The following is a 20,079-nucleotide window of genomic DNA, read 5'->3' as shown; positions in this document are numbered from 1 at the left end:
AATAGTTCCAGGGTAATTTTCAGTTTTAAAGGTTAAAGAATAGAGGGCATAAAACTGAACTACAGAGGGGAACGTGTGCAGCATAGGATGTTGCCAATAAAACATATACAAACACACAACACAATATAATATATAAATGCAGTATTGCCAACACACAATAGTTCAAAATCACGAGTCATCCCTTAAAAATCATGTGATTGACTTTAAAATGTAGAGATTAAATTTGGGATTTTTATTTTTTGCTTTCTGGTTTCTGAACCTATAGGGTATGCTCAGTCACATTTTCAAGCTTTTCTCCACAACCATAAAAGCTTTTTTAAACCAAAGCTGATATTCTGTAATCACTTTACTCCAGGAGCTCAGGCTTTAAGAAAAATCCCAACTAGCAAGAGATTCACAAAAAAATTGTGAGAACTGGAAACAGTGTAAATATATACAAAATAGTGTGGTACCATTAAAAAGAGTATTAAATTACTACATAGTTAAATGCATATACATATTCATATGCATTTAATAAACACAGCTATAAACATGTTTACCAACTGTGAAATATAATATATATAAAAATAAAATATATGTACAGCTCGGAGTATGCTTCTGTGAACATATGAGTGCATCAGTATAGCCCCAATCCAGTGAAGGAGCTCCATGCACATAGGACCAGGTCCTAACTTTCCTCATGTGAGTAGTCCCATTGAAGTCAAGAATATAGTTACTCACAGAAATGTTTGTAGGATCTGACCCATTATTTGTCTTGTTTAGTACCTATCACACTTTTGGGAGCTATCAAAATAACATAATAATGAAAAACAATTGTGTGTGTAAACCAAAACAGTGAAATAATAGGCAATACAACACCACTGAAATCAATAAGAGTTTTGTCATTGACTTAAGCAGAAGTTGACTTTTAAATCCCTTTTATCAAGTCTAATTTAAGGTGTGATCATGTAAGATCACTCACATTGTCAAGCTTATTGTTTTTACTCATTAAAACAGTCCCATTGAAGTCAACTAACTAGACTAAGGAGCATTTGTTGCTGTACAATTTCCACTTATTATTATTAATATTGATAGCTATGACAGTAAATGGACTTTAAATCCTGCATGCTAATCCATGCAGATGGGGCCTCAGTCATTTTATAAGTTATCTTAAATACATTGCGATTATAACATAATATACTAAACATGGAACACACTGTATATATGGCCATGAACTATAAATAAATAATATGGAAGCAATAGTGGATAAATCAGTGGCTTTTAATTATGCTATGACCAAAAAAATAACCTCAGGGCTAATAAGCAAATACATGAAAAATAACGTCAGAGCTGAAACTGCTCACCACCGCCCCACAAGCTGTGCCCTGCGATGGAGCTCAGAGACAGGACAGACTCATTGCAGGTAGGGGTCAAGGCAGTCCCCAGGGCTGAGGCCTATCAGTTTATCGGAAAGTGACTGCTTCTGCCTGAGCTCGGGGTTGAGGTAGTTCCATCCATAGGGAAGGGGATGGATTAGCTGGGTCTGGAAATATGGCCTCCTCAGAGCAGGCGGAGCAGCCCAGCCAGGTAAACGGGGCCGGAGCCTTCTCCGCGCGCGCTGGGAGCGGGGCCGGGCTTTGTGCCCCACCCGGGGGGAGGTGTGCGCCCCCTGCTCCCCCACATAACTCCCCGGGAGGGGAGGTGTATGCCCCCTGCACCCCCCTGGGGAGGGGCGGAGCGCCCTGCACCACTGTCTGACCCCCCCAAATGGGGAGAGGAGTATGCTTCAGCCCCCCCCCCCGTGACCTCCTCTGGGGATGGGGGTGTGCCCCCTGCCCCCTGTGTAACCCCCCCATGTCACCTCCTCTGGGGATGGGGGGGTGCCCCTTGCCCCCTGTGTAACTCCCCCATGTCACCTCCTCTGGGGATGGGGGGGTTCCCCTGCCCCCTGTGTAACCCCCCCATGTCACCTCCTCTGGGGATGGGGGGGTGCCCCCTGCCCCCTGTGTAACCCCCCGATGTCACCTCCTCTGGGATTGGGGGGGTGCCCCCTTACCCCTGTGTAACCCCCCCATGTCACCTTCTCTGGGGATGGGGGGTGCCCCCTTCCCCCTGTGTAACTCCCCCCATGTCACCTCCTCTGGGGATGGGGGGGTGTCCCCTTCCCCCTGTGTAACCCCCCCATGTCACCTCCTCTGGGGATGGGGGTGTGCGCCCTGCCCCCTGTGTAACCCCCCCATGTCACCTCCTCTGGGGATGGGGGGGTGCCCCCTGCCCCCTGTGTAACCCCCCGATGTCACCTCCTCTGGGATTGGGGGGGTGCCCCCTTCCCCCTGTGTAACCCCCCCATGTCACCTTCTCTGGGGATGGGGGGTGCCCCCTTCCCCCTGTGTAACTCCCCCCATGTCACCTCCTCTGGGGATGGGGGGGTGTCCCCTTCCCCCTGTGTAACCCCCCCATGTCACCTCCTCTGGGGATGGGGGTGTGCGCCCTGTCCCCTGTGTAACCCCCCCCATGTCACCTCCTCTGGGGATGGGGGGGTGCCCCTTCCCCCTGTGTAACCCCCTCCCATGTCACCTCCTCTGGGGATGGGGGGTGCCCCTTCCCCCTGTGTAACTCCCCCCATGTCACCTCCTCTGGGGATGGTGGTGTGCTCCCTGTCCCCTGTGTAACTCCCCCCATGTCACCTCCTCAGGGGATGGGGGTGTGCGCCCTGCCTCCTGTGTAAACCCTCCCCATGTAACCTTTCTCTGGGGATGGAGTGTGCGCCCTGCCCCTTGTGTAAACCCCCCCATGTAACCTCCTCTGGGGATGGGGGTGTGCGCCCTGCCCCCTGTGTAACACCCCCCCAGGGAGAGGGGGTGTGTGCCATGGATTCCCCTCGCCTATACTCCTCCACCCCATGGGAGTTTGCGTGTATGTGTATGCATCAAAGTCCCCCTCTTCCTTCCCCAACTTGTGCCCTTTTGCTCTCCAGGGAAGGGAGTCTGTGAGCCATGTGCAAAAAGAAAAGGAGTACTTGTGGCAGCCATGTGTTAGAAAAGTGCATTGTTGCTCTTTCCAACTGGGAATGCTGAAGCTCTGTAAATGACTCCATTCCCATCATATGAAACCTTGGTCTACCTTGGTTGTGACTAGAGAGGGAGTTGCCTTATTTGGCTGCAGTGTGTTTTTTCCCCAGATTGTTTATCTGGTCTGATAGGCAGGGGGCATACATGATGCCGTTACTACTAACCATAGACTTTCCAGAATCGGGCCTCTTCGTCCCACTCTCTAGTCTGTGCTTTAGCAGGAACTGATTTATGAGGCTCAATACGCTATAATAACAAAATGCAGTTCTGAATGGGAGAGACATTCAGGCCAGGCCCCTAGACAGTGTTTTTATTTCTGGATCTTTAGGTAAAATTTGATAAAGCTTTTGAAATAGAAAAAATACAGTTAGAGAGAGAAGAGAGATATGATTCATTTCAGCTGGGATTTGGAATGAGTTAGTCAGTGAGGTAGTGTGTGATAATTATTGTTTTAGTTGGCAGGTGTGACAGAGAGGAAGGCTCGTGCGCCAGCTATGTTAAGGATATCGCTAAAATGAGTACAACATAAATGCCTTGATGACTGAGCCCTGGTCTACACGTCAAGTTTAGATCGACATAGCTACATCCCTGAGTGCTGTAGTTAAGCCGACCTGACCCTTGATGGAGATGTGGCTAGGTCGACAGAACGATCGACCTAGCTACTGCCACTTGGGGAGGTGGATTACCTGTATGACATTCTGGGGTGCAATCCAGATCAGTGAGGGACTGTGTCACCCCTGCCTTGCAAACTTGGGTGCCTTGCAATGCTGTGCTACTGTAGCTCCCACCTGGGCCACGCACTAACAGCCTTCCAGCAAGCAGATAAAACCCTGGATGTCTGTGTATATCAGCAGCCTGCCAGTCAGTCACACTCTGGCTTCTACCAGCCTTGGTTACCACTTGCATGATGACAGGTTTCAGAGTAACAGCCGTGTTAGTCTGTATTCGCAAAAAGAAAAGGAGTACTTGTGGCACCGATGAAGTGAGCTGTAGCTCATGAAAGCTCATGCTCAAATAAATTGGTTAGTCTCTAAGGTGCCACAAGTACTCCTTTCCACTTGCATGATGACTCCAATACACTCCCAGTCCCTGCTTTCCCATGAGTACTGCACTGTCCAGCCCTCTCCTTGACAATCCAGATATATTAGGTCCGTTGCCCCTCTACGGGGATCAATATACAACAGTTTGCTACCATAAATGGAGTTACCCACACAGTTCACAGTGCTGGATTAGTTTTGATTAAAGAATAAAACAAGTTTACAAGGAGTTAGATTTTAAGTTAGTACAAGTATAAAGCATTAGAGTCAGAAATGGTTATGAAAGAAATAAAGATAAAATGCTTCCCATTACTAAACTTAACACACTAGACTTGGGTCCAGATAAAATTCTTACCATGTGCTCCCAGCAACAGGGCTGACCAGCTTTCAGGCCAGGATCTCTCCCAAAGTCTAATGGCTGTTTCTGTTGTGTTCTTAGGTGAAAAAGAGAGAGAAGGATAGGGAGAGAGAATATGGGTGTTTATGGCCCTCACTTTTATAGTTCAGTCACCCTTTGAAAAGCTTTTTTATGAGGAAAGGAGTGCTTGTGGCACCTCAGAGACTAACAAATCTATTTGAGCATAAGCTTTTGTGAGCTACAGCTCACTTCATTAGTCTCTAAGGTGCCACAAGTACTCCTTTTTGCGAATACAGACTAACACGGCTGCTACTCTGAAACCTGTCATTTTCCTGAGGGTTACCTCTAGATAAAGTTCATTCCCTCTGTGCGGGTGGAGTCAAGGAGTCTGGTGGTGAAAAAGATTCCATGCTGTTGTTTGCTAAGATGCAAATCTGTTTTTTCTAGCCCCCATTGCTTGCCAAAGAATGGCCACTTGATAGGTGATTGCCCATGAGATTTGATGACACCTGGCTAGGGGCATTAGCTTGTCCTTTGTCTTTGAGAAACAGGTTTTCCCACTCCCCAGACTTGTCTGGTAAACACACTTCAGTCATGATTTCAGTTTATGTTCATAACTTTACATATAATGTTGCTACATACTTTCATTGTGATATTATTGATCAGTGCGTTATCAGTTTTCAAATGATATCTCACAAGGCATATTTTGTACAAAGATTTTTACAATAGCATGAAGGATGTGGAAAAACCTCTTCAGCTGATGTAGGAAGCGTCTACACTATGGCAGTACTGTGGCATAGTTGCAGTACTGCGCCTGTGCCACTGTAGCACCGACATGCCCTGAGTGGGGAGGGAGGTAGGGGCACACAAGGCCAGTGAGGTTGGCTGGAGCAAGCTTTAGGAGGGTATTAAAGGCTACGAGGACAATTTTAAACTGGATCCTGGAGCGAATGTGGGAAGCCTGAGAGGAGATGGAGGATGTAGCTGCTCTGTATGTGTGCAGTTCTGCACATGGTGGTACTTGGGAAGGCGATAGAGGAGAGAGCTGAAGTATAATGAAGAGGGGAAGGGAGGTATGAAGGCCTGGTGAGGTTTCAGCAGCAGGGAGGATGTGATGAAGTTAATATCTGCCTCCAGGAGAGTTCATGGTCTCCTAGGCCTTGTCCACATACGAACTTGGACTTGTTTAACTAAATCAATGCAAACCCCTGGATGAACACTCTTATTTTGGTTTGAGAGTGGCTATTTTGGATTAGTTTAAATTGGTTGGAAACAGGTTTAAACTAAACTTTTAAGTTGATAGTAATGAATAAATCAAAAGCGAGGAATTGTAGAAAATTGATACGGGAAACAAAGGGACACAAGGATAAATCTTTGGCCAGCAGAGTTAAGGACAATAAGAAGGCATTTTTAAGTATTGGGAACAAAAAAGAATCCTAACAATAGTACTGGTCCATTACTGAATGGAAATACTAGAATGATCAATAATAACGAAGAAAATGCAGAAAAGTTCAATAAATATTTCTGTTCCACATTTGGGAAAGAAACAGACGATGAAGTCATATCATATGATAACACTTTTTCCGTTCCACTGGTCTCTTAGGAGGATGTTAAACAGCAGCTACTAAAGTTATACATTCTTAAACCAGCAGGTCCGGATAACTTGCATGTAAGAGTTTTAAAAGGCTATCTGAGGAGCTCACTGGACTGTTAATGTTGATTTTCTTGGAACATGAGGAAAGTTCCAGGAGACTGGAAGAAAGCAAGTGTTGTGCCCGTATGTAAAAGGGGTAAACAGAATGACCTGGGTAATTATAGATCTGTCAGTCTGACATTGATTCCAGGCAAGATAATGGAGCAGCTGATATAGGATTAGATTAATAAAGAATTAAAGGAGTGTAACATAATTAATGCCAATCAACATGAGTTCATGGAAAGTGGATCCTATCAAGCTAACTTAATATGTTTCTGGATGAGATTACCAGTTTGTTGATAAAGATAATAGTATTGATGTAATATACTTAGACTTCTGTAAGGCAGTCGACTTGGTACCGCATGACATTTTGATTAAAAAAATGAGAATGTTACAAAATTAACATGGCACACTTTACGTGGATTAAAAGATGGCTAACTGATAGGTGTCAACATGTAATTGCAAATGGGGAATCGTCAAACAGGTGTTTCTAGTGGGGTCCTGCAGGGCTTGGTTCTTGGCCCTACACTGTTTTTAATAATGACCTCAAAGAAAACATTAAATCATCACTGATAAAGTTTGCAGATGGGACAAAAACTGGGGGTGTGGTAAGTAATGAAGACTGGTCAATGATTAAGAGCAATGTGGATCAACTGATAAGCTAGACTCAAGCAAACAATATGCCTTTTTATATGGCTAAATGTAGGAACAAAGAATGTGGGGCATTACTTACATGATGGGGTACTCTATCTTGGGAGGTAGTGACTCTGAAAAAGATTTGGGGGTCATGGCGAATAATCAGCTGAACATGGGCTCCGAGGGCAACACTGTGGTCTAAAGGGCTAATGCAGTCCTTGGATGAATAAACAGGGGAATCTCAAGTAGAAGTAGAGAGGCGATTTTACTTCTGTATTTGCACTGGTGCAATTGCTACCGGAATACCGCGTCCAGTTCTGGTGTCCCTAATGCAGGAAGGATGTTGATAAATTGTAGAGTTCGGAGAAGAGCCATGAGAATGATGAAAGGATTAGAAAACATGCTTATAATGATAGACTCAAGAAACTCAAAAAGAAAAGGAGGACTTGTGGCACCTTAGAGACTAACCAATTTATTTGAGCATAAGCTTTCGTGAGCTACAGCTCACTTCATCGGATGCATTCTGTGGAAAGTATAGAAGATCTTTTTATACACACAAAGCATGAAAAAATGGGTGTTTACCACTACAAAAGGTTTTCTCTCCCCCCACCCCACTCAATCTGTTTATTTTAACAGAGAGAATATTAAGGAGTGACTTGATTACAGCCTATATCTACGTGGGGAACAAATATTTAATGACTGGCTTTTCAATCTAGCAGAGAAAGGTATAACATGATCCAATGGGTGGAAGTTGAAGCTAGACAAATTCAGACTGAAAATAAGGTGCAAATTTTTACAAGTGAGGGTAATTAACCATTGGAACAGCTTACCAAGGCTTGTGGTGGATTTTCCATCACTGATAATTTTTAAACCAAGATGAGATGCTTTTCTAAAAGATCTGTTCTAGGGATTATTTTGAGGAAATTCTCTGGTCTGTGCTCTATAGGAGGTCAGAGTAGATGATTGCAATGGTCTCGCCTGGCCTTACAATCTACGAATCCATAAAAATTCAAGTAAGGCTGTTCATGCAGAGGTTTGCACTGGTTTAGATACATTATTTTAAACTCAAATCTTTGCTTGAACCAGTGCAGATCTCCCCGTGGACCCAGCCGTAAGGTGATGCTAGCATCTGATGAAGTGGGTTCTAGCCCATGAAAGCTTATGCCCAAATAAATTTGTTAGTCTCTAAGGTACCACAAGGACTCCTCATTGTTTTTGCTAGCGGTTTAGGGTCAGGTTTGCTGGACTTCCGGCTTTTCACTGGCCAACCGTCCTTGATGGTACTTTTTGGCACAGGCATTATGTGCCATTCTCACTCACCTGGGTGAACATCTCAGCAGGATGAAAATTTGGGAAAGATTGGAACTGACGTGTGGGTCGTCTGGGAAATCTTCCCGGGCTATTAGCTTTAAGCATTCTAGAAAGAGTCTGATAAACTGTAGTGCCACCTGGAAAGTCTGGTTGCCTGAGAAGTAGTCAGGGTTCTCGTGAATTGCCTGGAGGGACAAGGAAGTTATGTACACTGTCATCTTCACCCATCCCCCTGTTGAGACCTTTTATTACAGTTACCCAGAGCTGTAGTGCCCCAAAAGGAGGTTTAATATTTGAAAATGGAAACTCCTCTCTTTCTTGTATGTCTAGTAAATGTGACCTAGTGTTTGGCTCATAAGAACCTCCTGGGTTTTAATCCCAGCTCTGACACTGACTTCTCTGTGACCTTGGGCAAGACATGTCACCTCTCCCTGTCTTGGTTTCCCAATGTGAAAAATGGAGATGGTAATAGTTAACAAGTTCATAGGGTGTCAGCGTTTGTAAAGAGCTAAATGGTGTTATTACTCTGTCCGCTTTCTCTCTGCCAAGAAGTGTTTGAGATAGGACAGAATATTCCTTTTGCTGGCACATGCTGCTGAAGAGTAATTGTTCCACATTAGGGAAATTATTGTCTGTTTAATTGCATTGGGGAGGAGGGAAATTGCTTCTCTGGATGGGCTGGAATAACAATGTTTTGCTGCCTGAAGTCTGTGGGGGTGGAAGGGGCTGGCTAACCCCTTTCTTGCTGGACTCAACTGCAGCCTGTGTGGAAGTCCTCGTTTCCAGGCAGTCGCACTCCCTAGGGATGTTATCACTCCAGGAGTGATCCAGCTGATACATAGGGCAGCTCTGGAGGTGTGTGTTACCCCAGGTGTGTGAGGCAGCACTCAATGTGTGGTTAAAGAGCAGCTGCTGTTCTGTGGTAGTTTTAAAAGGATATTCTACTTTGGAATAATCCTGCTTGTTTGTGACATTTTCTCCCCTTCCCTGCTCACTACTCTGTGTACCCGAGTGGAAATTAATTAGGATCATTGTTGTTCTCCACATCCATCAGCTTTGGCTGCTGTCTTCCCCACCTGCAGTCCTCACCCTCTGTCTGTGACATTGTTAACATTTCCACTGCAGTGAGTTGAGTCCTCAGGCAAGGCTTGATCCTGTGAGATGCCAAGTGCCCTCCCCTTCCATTGATCTCAGTGGGATTTGAAAGCACCCAGCGACTTGTAGTATTGGGTGGAAGAAACACAGAATGAAGCCTCCAAGAGAGCAATAGACAGCAGGGGTGGCTGGACTCTTAAGGGAGACATTGTTGAGCTAAAAAAAGTCGTAACAGATGTCTTTACCAATATGACTAATGCAGAGTCCAATCCAACTTTCATTGAAGTCAGTGGGAATTTTAAATTGAAGCTGAAAGAACTAAAAAATGAATTGACTTTTTCCCCATTGATGCTGTTTGTTTGTTTGCACATAGTTCAGCATGAGGGTGTTGAGTATTATCACCACCCTGTGTGGTCTGTTAATACTGAGGACATGGCTACACTGGAAACTTCAAAGCGCTGTCGCGGGAGTGCGGTCACACGTGAGCGCTGGGAGAGAGCTCTCCGAGTGCTCCTGGTAATCCGCCTCCACGAGGGGATTAGCTCCGAGTGCTGGGAGCCTGTCTACACTAGCGCTTTAAAGCGCTCAGACTTGCTGCGCTCGGGGGGGGGGTGATTTTTCACACCTCTGAGCCAGCAAGTTAGAGCGCTATAAAATGTACGTGTAGACAAGCCCTTAGTACTCAGCATGATTCCTGTTAAAATTCTAAAAAGGCCATAAATGTTTCTATTGGGGTTTGTAAAAGATTTATTTTTTGTTTACTAAATATACTTTTGGTGCCCTCTTAGACTCATGGACGGTGACAGTGCCTCCTTTAATAAATCAAATAACAACAAAGATCCTTCTTTTCTGTGAATGTCCCTAATAATAAAATCAGGGGAAGAGTAGAGAGACAGTGCAAAGAGATGAGCAGGACTGTTTTTAAAAATCAGTTTTCCAATTTTCCTTCGGGCATCAGCTTTTCTGTTAACTCTAAACTGTATGGCAATAGACTTGATGACTCAAACTCAGCAAGCCACCAGCCCTGGCCTCTGATTTTTCTAACAAACACTGAATCCCTATACCACTGGAAAACCTAAAATTTCTTTTAAAACATTTGGCAGTGATGCTGTTGCTTAGATAACAATGTTCTAAATTTCCAAGCCACTTGGTTTGGGATACAAATGACACCTAATTGGCTGTATAATCACACACACAAGCTGAGACTCTTGTCACCCAGAAGTTAGCATGTAGTATGTCTGTGTGAGTGAGAAAAGGATTAAAAATATGGAGCTGCTGCCTGAGTGGGTGTGGCATTCCCCCAGGGTACAATCTGGACCACTGAACAGCTGTGTCTCCTTAATTCTCTAGCATGGGGTGCCTTTTACACTGCTATGCTGTCAGAACTTCTTCACCTGGCCTGCTCAGACAGCCTTCAGCATGCAAATTCACTCCCAATTAAATACAGTAACTCCTCACTTAAAGTCATCCCGGTTAATGTTGTTTCGTTGTTACGTTGCTGATCAATTAGGGAACATGCTCGTTTAAAGTTGTGCAATGCTCCACTCTTACATTGTTTGGCTGCCTGCTTTCTCCACAGCTGGCAGCCTCCCTATGCTGCCCCCACTCCAGTGCCTCCCGCCTGCCAGCAGACCCTGTGGATCAGTGCCTTCCCCCTCCTCCCCCCCGCCTCCTGCCCTTGGCAATCAGCTGGCTTGCGGCGTTTAGAAGGGAGGGGAGGGAGGGGGAGCCTGCATGCCAAGTCCTCGCTCCTCCCCCCTCCCTCCTGCCTCCAAAACGCCGCAAGCCATCTGATTGCCATGGGCAGGAGGCCGGGGGGGAGGGTGGAGGAGCAAGGACTTGGTGTGCAGGCTCCGCCTCCCTCCCCTGCCTCCTGAACGCTGCAAGCCAGCTGATTGCTGAGGGAGGGGGGAGGAGCAAGGACTCGGCGCGCCTCCCCCCTCCGTCCCCTGCCTCGTGCCCGCGGCAATCAGCTGGCTTGTGGTGTTTAGAAGGGAGGGGAGGGAGGGGGAGTCTGCGCGCCAAGTCCTTGCTCCTCCCTCCTGCCTCCAAAACGCCACAAGCCAGCTGATTGCCACGGGCAGGAGGCGGGGGGGGGGGGCGCCGAGTCTTTTTGTCTGGCCCAAAAAAATTTTCCTGGAACCTAACCCCCCCATTTACATTCATTCTTATGGGGAAATTGGATTCGCTTAACATTGTATCACTTAAAGTCACATTTTTCAGGAACATAACTGCAACGTTAAGTGAGGAGTTACTGTACATGAGCATTATGACCAGTCACTCATGAATTACATACAGGGGCAAATTCTTAGTCCCAGCCTTGTCTCCCCCCCACACCCACCAAAATGTGTGTCTTGTACTGTGCAGCACACTACTGAACAATGCAAGCTCATAGAATGTCTATCATTTCATCAAAGGAAAATGATATATGCACCAGTCTTGGTTATCTCAAATGGAGCTTCCCACACACTTTAATCCAAATGCGCCGGTTAAGATAAAACAATTAGATAAGTTTATTAACTATAGAAATATTTTAAGTGATTACAAGTGATAATGCATAAAAGTCAAGATTGTTTACAAAAGAAATAAAAGAGTAATAGGCAAGCTAATACATGACTTAACAAGCTAAGTGAACGTAGAAGCAAAGGTTTTGCCTCAGCATACACTGTTGTACATTTCACAGGCTGGGTCTCCTTCCAGCCTGGGACCACTCCCCACTTAGTTTAGTTCTTTGAGAGTCATTGATGTAATGTGCATAGAGGTGGGAGGAGGAGGAGAGGTAAAATCAAGTCGTTCTCTCCCCGCCCCGCTTTATAACTCAATTTCTTGTGCTAGAAACATCCTTGCTGAGTCACGGTGACGTGTAGTCTGTTGTGGATGTGATGTTTGAAACGTTCCTGTGATGCAGTGTAAATTTCTTATTTACACCTTCCCATTGGTGGAGAATAGCCGCTTAAGTAAGCGATAACCCTCTTGACTTCGTTGATAACTGTCTGGGGGTGCCAGTGTGTCTTTGTCTCTGGAAAATCTGGTTTGTGCCTGCTTGTCTTAACCTTGGAGCATGTTATAACAAAGATACTTAGTAGAATCTAATATGTTCTCATACAATGTTGATACACACATTTTACCAAGACAATAATATTCAGCAGATTATGAGTCTTCAATTAATATCTCCCAAGGCACACTTTATACAAAATTTATCATAGTCTAATAAAAGTGGTGACCATAATAGTATAGACCATCACATGGGACTTGGTACTAATATGGTTGCTGCATCCACTAGGGTAGGATAACCCATAAGCACAATGCTTGCAGTGTACAAGGTTTTTCTTTTCTGCAGTATAATGCCACAGAGCAGAGTGGGCTAAAGACAGGCGGAATCTAATTTTAATGTCAGAGACAGAAACAGGAGAGATGGTGATGTAGATGGAAGGCACTGGTGGTCTACACCTTTCATACTTACCAATGCAATACCTATGATTAAGCTTGGAGATAAAGGAGACTACCAGGACCTAAAGTTTAAAATGTTACATGTGTGGCTAAAAACACTTTTAAAGCCATATTAATCTGGCCTGGGGTGGTCCCAGTGCCCAGCTGTTTTTTGTTTTGTTTTGGGGGAGGAGGTGATCAAAGCAAATGTAGTGCTTTTACGGCTGCAGAGTCTTAATTCCTCTAATTGTTTCAGAGGCAATATCAAGGCAAGCTTACCCCAAATCTGCCAATGTCTCTTGCCTGTTTATCTTCTGGCCTTTCTGCTGAGGCTGCAACAAGGGACGGGGTGTTCTGTAATGTAGACACCTGAGCTCTACATCCAGCCACATCACATGTCAGTAATATATTGTCTCAGCCAGTGAACTGGAGGAGAAATGCTCCATGTCATATGAGACTAGCTCCTTAAACTTTGAATTGTCCCTTGAGTTTCTTGTGTTTGAAAGCTTTGCTGCAAGGGAAATGCACCATCACCATCTCCATCTCCATTAAAAACAATAGTAAACATGGCTGATACAATCGAAATACCATAAATAACTTGTAAGTCAGATGCATATGGTCAGTCTGTTTAAAGGCAGCTCTCAGAGTGCTTCAGTATTTGTCCTATGAGTATTCAGAATTCAAATTCCTATTGATAAGTGTAATGTATGGTTTCCCATAGTAACCTGCGCTTTCTGTGGAGGAGTTAATCATCCAGCATCAGACAAAGTCCAGGAATAACCAAATGTTCCACATGTGCTGAGTGAGTTTACAGCAAATATTGGTTAGACTCCAGAAGAAAGTGCATATGGGCATATTCAGGGCACTAGTGGAATGTCCTACAGTTGTACAATCTGCAGTAGTTAAGTCAGGGAAATAGGTTCTTTTCTATGTTTTGCTACTGACTTGCTCTGTGATCTTAGGCAAATCACTTAGCCTCTTGTTGCCTCAGTTTCCATATCTGCAAAATAGGAATAACTAAACCTCACATTAGATGTGTGAGACTTAATTAGTACTCGCAAAATTGCTTTGAATTCCTTGGAAAGAGCTACAGAAGGGCCAGACATACTTATTCTGAATAACCAGTTTTTGTAAGCAGAATATCTGTGGAATAGTGGCATAGAGGAGTAATGCTCCACAAATGGCTCCATAGCCACATGTAGCTTTTAGGGCTTCATCAAGGGTTTTTCAGTGTGCCTTTTGCTCTGCCTGTTCTCAGAAATTCTGATCCAAACCCCATTGAAGTCAATGGGAGTCTTTCCATTGACTTCAGTGGGCTTTCAGTCAGCACCAGAGACAGCACAAGTGTTAACCGCAAGAGGGCTCCCAAAATGGTGCCTAAGGACATTAAGTATTGGGGTGAGAGCATGGGGAGAAGAGGTACCAGTGTGTCAAAGTAAGTCCTGGAGGATCTTGTGGCCTTGGTGCTGTGGCATTGTGTCAATATGTGGTGAGATGGCCTCAGGACTCTATGCCCTAGTTATTTTGTAGTTTATAGACTCCCTTTGACTAAGTAGCTCACCAGCTGTGCAAGGCTGTGTTCCACTGTCATAGGATCTGTCTGCTCTAATATAGGCTTTTGTTAATGTATAGTCCCTCAGGATTGTAGAAGGGAGACCTATATCACACACAGACTCCTACTGTTCTTCACCAGGATTTGAAAGGCGCACCAGATACCTGTTAGCCAGAGGACAAAAGGAAAGATTTTGGGGAGGGCCACAAGCTACATCTGGAGGTAACACCTCCATTATTTTTTTCTGGTGCTTTCCCAAGCATCAACATGGTAAACCTGACCTGATTCTTGTAAGTTTCACACTTAACCCTTGGGTTCCAAAGAACAGCAGAAAAACAGACTAATGTTGTGTCAGTTCACTCAGCTTTCCCAAGCATCAGAAATGAGCAGCTGCAGAGGCACTGGAGCTGACTTACTGCAGACTTGAGCAGTCACGATTACGTAAGTTACACTTCATGTTTGGTAGGTTTTCTCTGCAATCATAAGGGCCATAAACTTAATTTTTAAAAAAACCAAAAGCTTAAAATCTGCAGAAATTGGCTGCTTATATCCTCAAACTCACTAGAGAGAACTTCACACTCACTGGTAGTAAATAGGTAAATGGATGTTTCAATGTCCATCCTCCAGATGATGCACAGTGGGAGCTTGCAACATTGTTTCTAGATTTGGAAGAGTGAAATCTTAGCTGTCCAAACTGTTGGGAATTGCGTTAGAGGTTGGATTTGGTGTTGTGTGCTTAACAACGCGGAAATTCTAATTTGCCACCTGCTAAAGGTGGGGGAGACTGCAGGGTTATCAGTTTCATCTCTCAGAAGGGATGATGCTGACAGAGGGTGAACCCGGTTTTTTTCCAGCATCGTTCTCTGCAGATTGTTCATAACTGCTGTTAACTGAACTCTGCTTAGCTCCCCAGACCAGATAACCACAAGGCCACTCCCAAGGCTCCTAGAGTGACAAAAATGAGCAGGGAGGACTCAGGATCCTTACACCTGAGCTCCCATCTTAAACACTCGACCAAATTCCCACATGTCCTGAAGAAAGGTGGCCCCACCACACTTTGATATTCTACTCTGTGGGTTCCCTTTCCTGAAAGCCTCCTCCTGATCTTAACCCTTTGGACACCAGCATTTTCCAGAAAACCAGCCAGACTACGGAGTATTTACTATGAGGTATGCAGCTGTCCGCAGTCTCCAAGGGGTTAACTTAGCCCTGATCTCTAAATAAACCACACCAAGTGTATTTTTGTTTTAATCTCTAGATTTTCCCCACTTTTTTGTAGGCGAGACTTTAAGCTCACTTGGTGGCTTGCCCTGACCCTGCTATAAAATCTCAAAAGCAGGGGTGCATATACAAGAGAGAGTGAATGTGAGGCCAGTGGAAGAGCTTGTAGCTGGGGAGATAGTGTCCCTCTTAGTAGCTTGGAGATGGGGTCATGCACTTTAGCACTTGGACACCCTTGTCTTGGTGCCATGTAATACTGTCTCCTGCACTGAAATAGAAGGGTAATGGGGCCTGCAATATGGGGACCTAGAGGATATATCTGAGTCCTGGTATTGCTGCAAGTACGACCAAGAACAATGAGGTTGCAGTGAAGTGAATTATTGGCACCCTCTTGTGGTAAATGCTTGTTCCTAACAGGCAGTGCCTTATTTTTTAGCATGGGAAACACCTGAGATGCTTAGTAGGTGTGATATGTTGTATAAGAGTGAATCAGACAGAATGGGGGAGAAGGTCTCTGAGGCCTGGTCTACACTACACGGTTAGGTTGACATAAGCTGCCTTGTGTCGATCTAGCTTTGGAAGTGTATTCAGTTAAATTACGCTCTCACCGACGTAAGTGTCTCTCTGCGCCGATTTAGTAACACCACCTCCCGGAGCAGCATAGAGTCACTGGTGACGTAATTGGGTCAACGCAGTATCAGTGTGCACAACTGTTCCTGGCTTTCAGGAGCCATCCCACAATGCCCCACCCTGACAATTCAATCTATACAAGCGCGCCTGATGAGGGCGCACACCGCTGACGCAAGGAGTCAAGTGTGCACACACAAGCGGTGTGGTGGCTGCATGCCAACGTAAGTTAGGTCGACATAATTTTATAGTGTAGATATGGGATGAGACTGTGGTGTTACTTGATGGTTTAAGCTGAGGGTCTTGCATGCACACAAAACTCCAGCTTGTGCTAGGGAAAGGGGCCTCTGTGCTCTAAACTTGCCTCTGTGTTTTGTGCTGGTGAAACATGGGTCTTTGATAAAGTTATTTCTGCTTTTGGACTGTGGAGGCAGTCAACAAGGTTAAAGTATGATCTGAGCCTGAAAGCTAGAATCTCCTGAGTTCTAAGTTCAGCTTGACCATTGCTTCAGGTCACATAGCTGTCAACACTCTTCACCTCTCTGTGTTTCTGTTTCCACATCTGTAACACAAGAGTGACAATTCTAAGCTCACTGGGGAGTCATGAACTTGACTATATTTCTAAGGTGCCTGTTACCTTGGTATCCTGGTTAAGTGTAAAGCTCTTTGGAAATAGAAACTCCCATGCAAGTGTTAAATATCATTCATAAATTCAGCCCCATATTGATAAATGGAATGTGGAATAGATAGTGTTTGGTTTTTGGAACTTAATGATTAAATTTCCTAATATTTTTTCACTGTTTAAAAAAAAATCCATCTCCCTTTTCTTATGTGGCTAGTCGAAGTCACAAAGTTGCTGTGAGGTCTAATTAATTAACATGAATTTGGTTTGAAATCCTTGGATGAATGATGCTAAAGAAATGCAAAACATTGTTCTATTCCAGAGATGGGATATGCCAAACTTTAGACTAAATTCAGTCTTTCTACACAGGATAATAAAACACTGGACCAGAGAGATGTACCTTTGAACTCAATTTAATAACAATACTTTGGACTTCTATAGCAACCATCCCCCCCCCCCCCACCCCGTGGAACGCAAAGCATTTTGCAAACATTAAGCCCTGGGAGGTGGGTGAAATGTTATCTTCAGTTTACACGTGGAAAAACTGAGGCACACACAGAAAGGGGAAATGGCCTGCCCAGGATCACACAGTGAGTCCAGTGGTGCAGCTAGGAATTTAGGCATACTGATTTCCAGTCTCAAGTTCTGTCCACTAGGTCACCTTGCTATTGAATTCTGAAGTGTAATTATCAGGTATGTTTCTTTCAAAATGGCATGACTGATCTGTCTGTCAGTGATTTCTTTGACTCATGATAACTAATGACTCCTCAGAGGTGCTGAGCGCTTGCAGCTTCCATTGGATTAAATGGAAGTTGCAGGAGCTTAGCATCTCTGATGTCCAGGCCTTTTGGGTCACATGTGATCTTTGGTTCATGACAGAGCTGCCATTCATGTCAATGGCTGTGAGTGCCTGATCCTGGTCGGGTGCTGTGGGGCCTTAACATACAAGCATTTTTAGATGTGTCCATTAGGTGGCACTGTAACATCACTCTTCTTTTCCCTCTTCTTTGCAGACTGGCTCTTCTCCTGGAACTGAGAATGTCGTGTCTCGGGAGCCACTGGTGAGTTCATCGAGATGCAGAATATAATTTCCTTTCAAACTATTAAACTGAGTTTTACAAATTATTCCCTTAGTTGAACCATTTTGCATGAGTACTTTCTCTCTTCTTGGGCGCACATGTTGTGCTGAGAGAAAAAGTCTAAACCATCCCATGCTGCCCTGCTGGTGACCTCTGAATTATGACCTTTGCCCATCACCTCCTGCTTTTTCAGGGGTTAGTTGTGGGTCAGTCAGTCCTCCTTGCTTATCTGAGCCCTGGGCTGTCTTAAATGTGCGTAGTGTGTGCTGTTGATCAGTGTGTATTAGTGAGGAGTCTGAACCCATTGAAGAAAAACCTCTGAGACATGATTTGAGCTTGGGTCCTGAAGGTTACTGTCCAATAAAACTAACCTCCCTGTTCAGAAACCTCATCCCAAGTTGACTGTATGCTCAAATAAGCCAGGAGTGAACTCAGAAGTTGCTGGCAGAAGGTATTGCATGTGAGCCAATGTTTTGACTTGTACTGTTTTGGAAAGAGCTCTGGGATTTGTGTGTGTGATGATAACCATGAGAAACTTCATCTTCTTACAGTGCGGTGGGTTGGGAATTGAGCCACCATTTTTCTCTCCTGGGCTGCAATAACTTCATATTACCATCTCCTGGTTTCTCGCCTTGGCCCTCTAGCCCAATCAAAACACTGCTAAAATAATTGTCCCCTCTGCTGCTCTAAACAACACATCACTCCTCTCTTTAAGTCTCTTCAGTAGCTTACCCCCGGTGCTGTTTTCAGTGGGAGTTCGGGGTGCATGAGGAATGTGGGACCAGGCTCTCTGTAACGGTAAGCCCCAACTGCTTTCTGTAAGGGCCCTGCATTGGTAACATTAAAACCTCTTGTGTCTTGGATTCTTTGGCTGGAGCATTCAGGAGCTGTTTTTTAAAGGAAGGAAGCATTTCTTTAGAGACGGTGAGTTAGAAAGTGGGGGTAAAGACACATCTTATGGAAGGGTTGCTGCTCATGGACTGGTAAATTTGGAAATCTGAGCACACAAGCCTTGTAATGAACATTCCTCTTGCCTCATACCACTGTGAGCATGTCCTAATTGGTTGAAGTTCCCTGTGCCAAGATTTGCCCTCTCTGTTGTTTCTTGCTGATGTCCTGTTCTTTGAGAGTGTATTTTTCCAGGAAGCCCAGAGCAGGCTGCAAATCCTCACAGCTGGCACTGGTCTAGAAGTCGCTCTCTCTCCAGGCCAACTCTAACATTATCTTCTATTTAATTAATATATTTTCTCCTCTTTATACAGAGCTATATAAGTGTTCAGAGGAAAGAAAACAGCTATATATGTTTCAGAGTAACAGCCATGTTAGTCTGTATTCGCAAAAAGAAAAGGAGGACTTGTGGTACCTTAGAGACTAACCAATTTATTTGAGCATAAGCTTTCGTGAGCTAAAGCTCACTTCATCGGATGCATACTGTGGAAAGTGTAGAAGATCTTTTTATACACACAAAGCATGAAAAAATACCTCCCCCCACCCCACTCTCCTGCTGGTAATAACTGTTACCAACAGGAGAGTGGGGTGGGGGGAGGTATTTTTTCATGCTTTATGTGTATAAAAAGATCTTCTACACTTTCCACAATATGCATCCGATGAAGTGAGCTGTAGCTCACGAAAGCTTATGCTCAAATAAATTGGTTAGTCTCTAAGCTATATATGTGTGGGTGTGTATATAGATATAAAATATAAATAACAAAGAACCCCAAAATTAACTCTGATCACATAATGGTGAATCCTGCATTTGGGGTAATCAGAGCCCTGTTGAAAGGTGGAGCCTTTCTCCTTATTTTTTAATTAATTTTGTATATTAAACTCTCTGAGCCTCTGTCACATCTGCTTAGGAGTCATTATTGCTTAGCTGAGTATCTGTAGAAGTCTTATTAAATGAACAGTTCAGTTCTGTGAGCCAGATTACATACCCCACACTCTCTTCTGCAGCTCCTGCACCCCCATGAAAATGCCCACTCCCCCCATGTATACGGTGGGGCTTGGGCCCAGCAACAGCCTTGTAGGCAGATGGCACCTGTCACAGGCTTGGACGTGCTCTGCACTACCTCAGTGGCTACACAGGGTCCATCCTATAGTTCCCTTCTCCCAGGGACACTTCAACAAAAAAGTGAGTCTGGGATCATGCAACAAAACCCCCTTCTTGGGGCTTGGTTTAATGAGAAAGCAACAGTCTCTTTTCCCCACCTCTCAGCAGGACATATTCAGTCTCTCCCAGCCTCGCCATCTGGGCAAACACAGTTCTTCTCCCCTGATATCTCCTTAGGTTGTTCAACACTAAACATAAACTCCAGCCTCCTCAGCTGTGTCCCAGTCCTCTTCCCACTAGAGGGGTAGGGGATTCCCAC

The 20,079-nt window shown here is 44.7% G+C and overlaps 1 protein-coding gene across 1 annotated transcript in view; it reads left to right on the top strand.

Moving 5' to 3' along the window:
• The first annotated feature begins 1,512 nt into the window (after positions 1 to 1,512).
• The window catches only part of PEX14 (peroxisomal biogenesis factor 14), a 104,742-nt gene continuing 86,175 nt past the window's right edge, over positions 1,513 to 20,079 (top strand). Inside the window, exons 1-2 of the mRNA XM_077837423.1 lie at positions 1,513 to 1,566; positions 17,645 to 17,692. Of these exons, the coding sequence (XP_077693549.1) occupies positions 1,531 to 1,566; positions 17,645 to 17,692 (84 nt within the window). The 5' untranslated portion in view covers positions 1,513 to 1,530. The remainder of the gene's footprint in view (positions 1,567 to 17,644; positions 17,693 to 20,079) is intronic.

Source organism: Eretmochelys imbricata, chromosome 18, assembly GCF_965152235.1.
Source record: "Eretmochelys imbricata isolate rEreImb1 chromosome 18, rEreImb1.hap1, whole genome shotgun sequence".
NCBI lineage: Eukaryota > Metazoa > Chordata > Testudines > Cheloniidae > Eretmochelys > Eretmochelys imbricata.
This window is presented reverse-complemented; position numbering and strand designations above follow the sequence as displayed.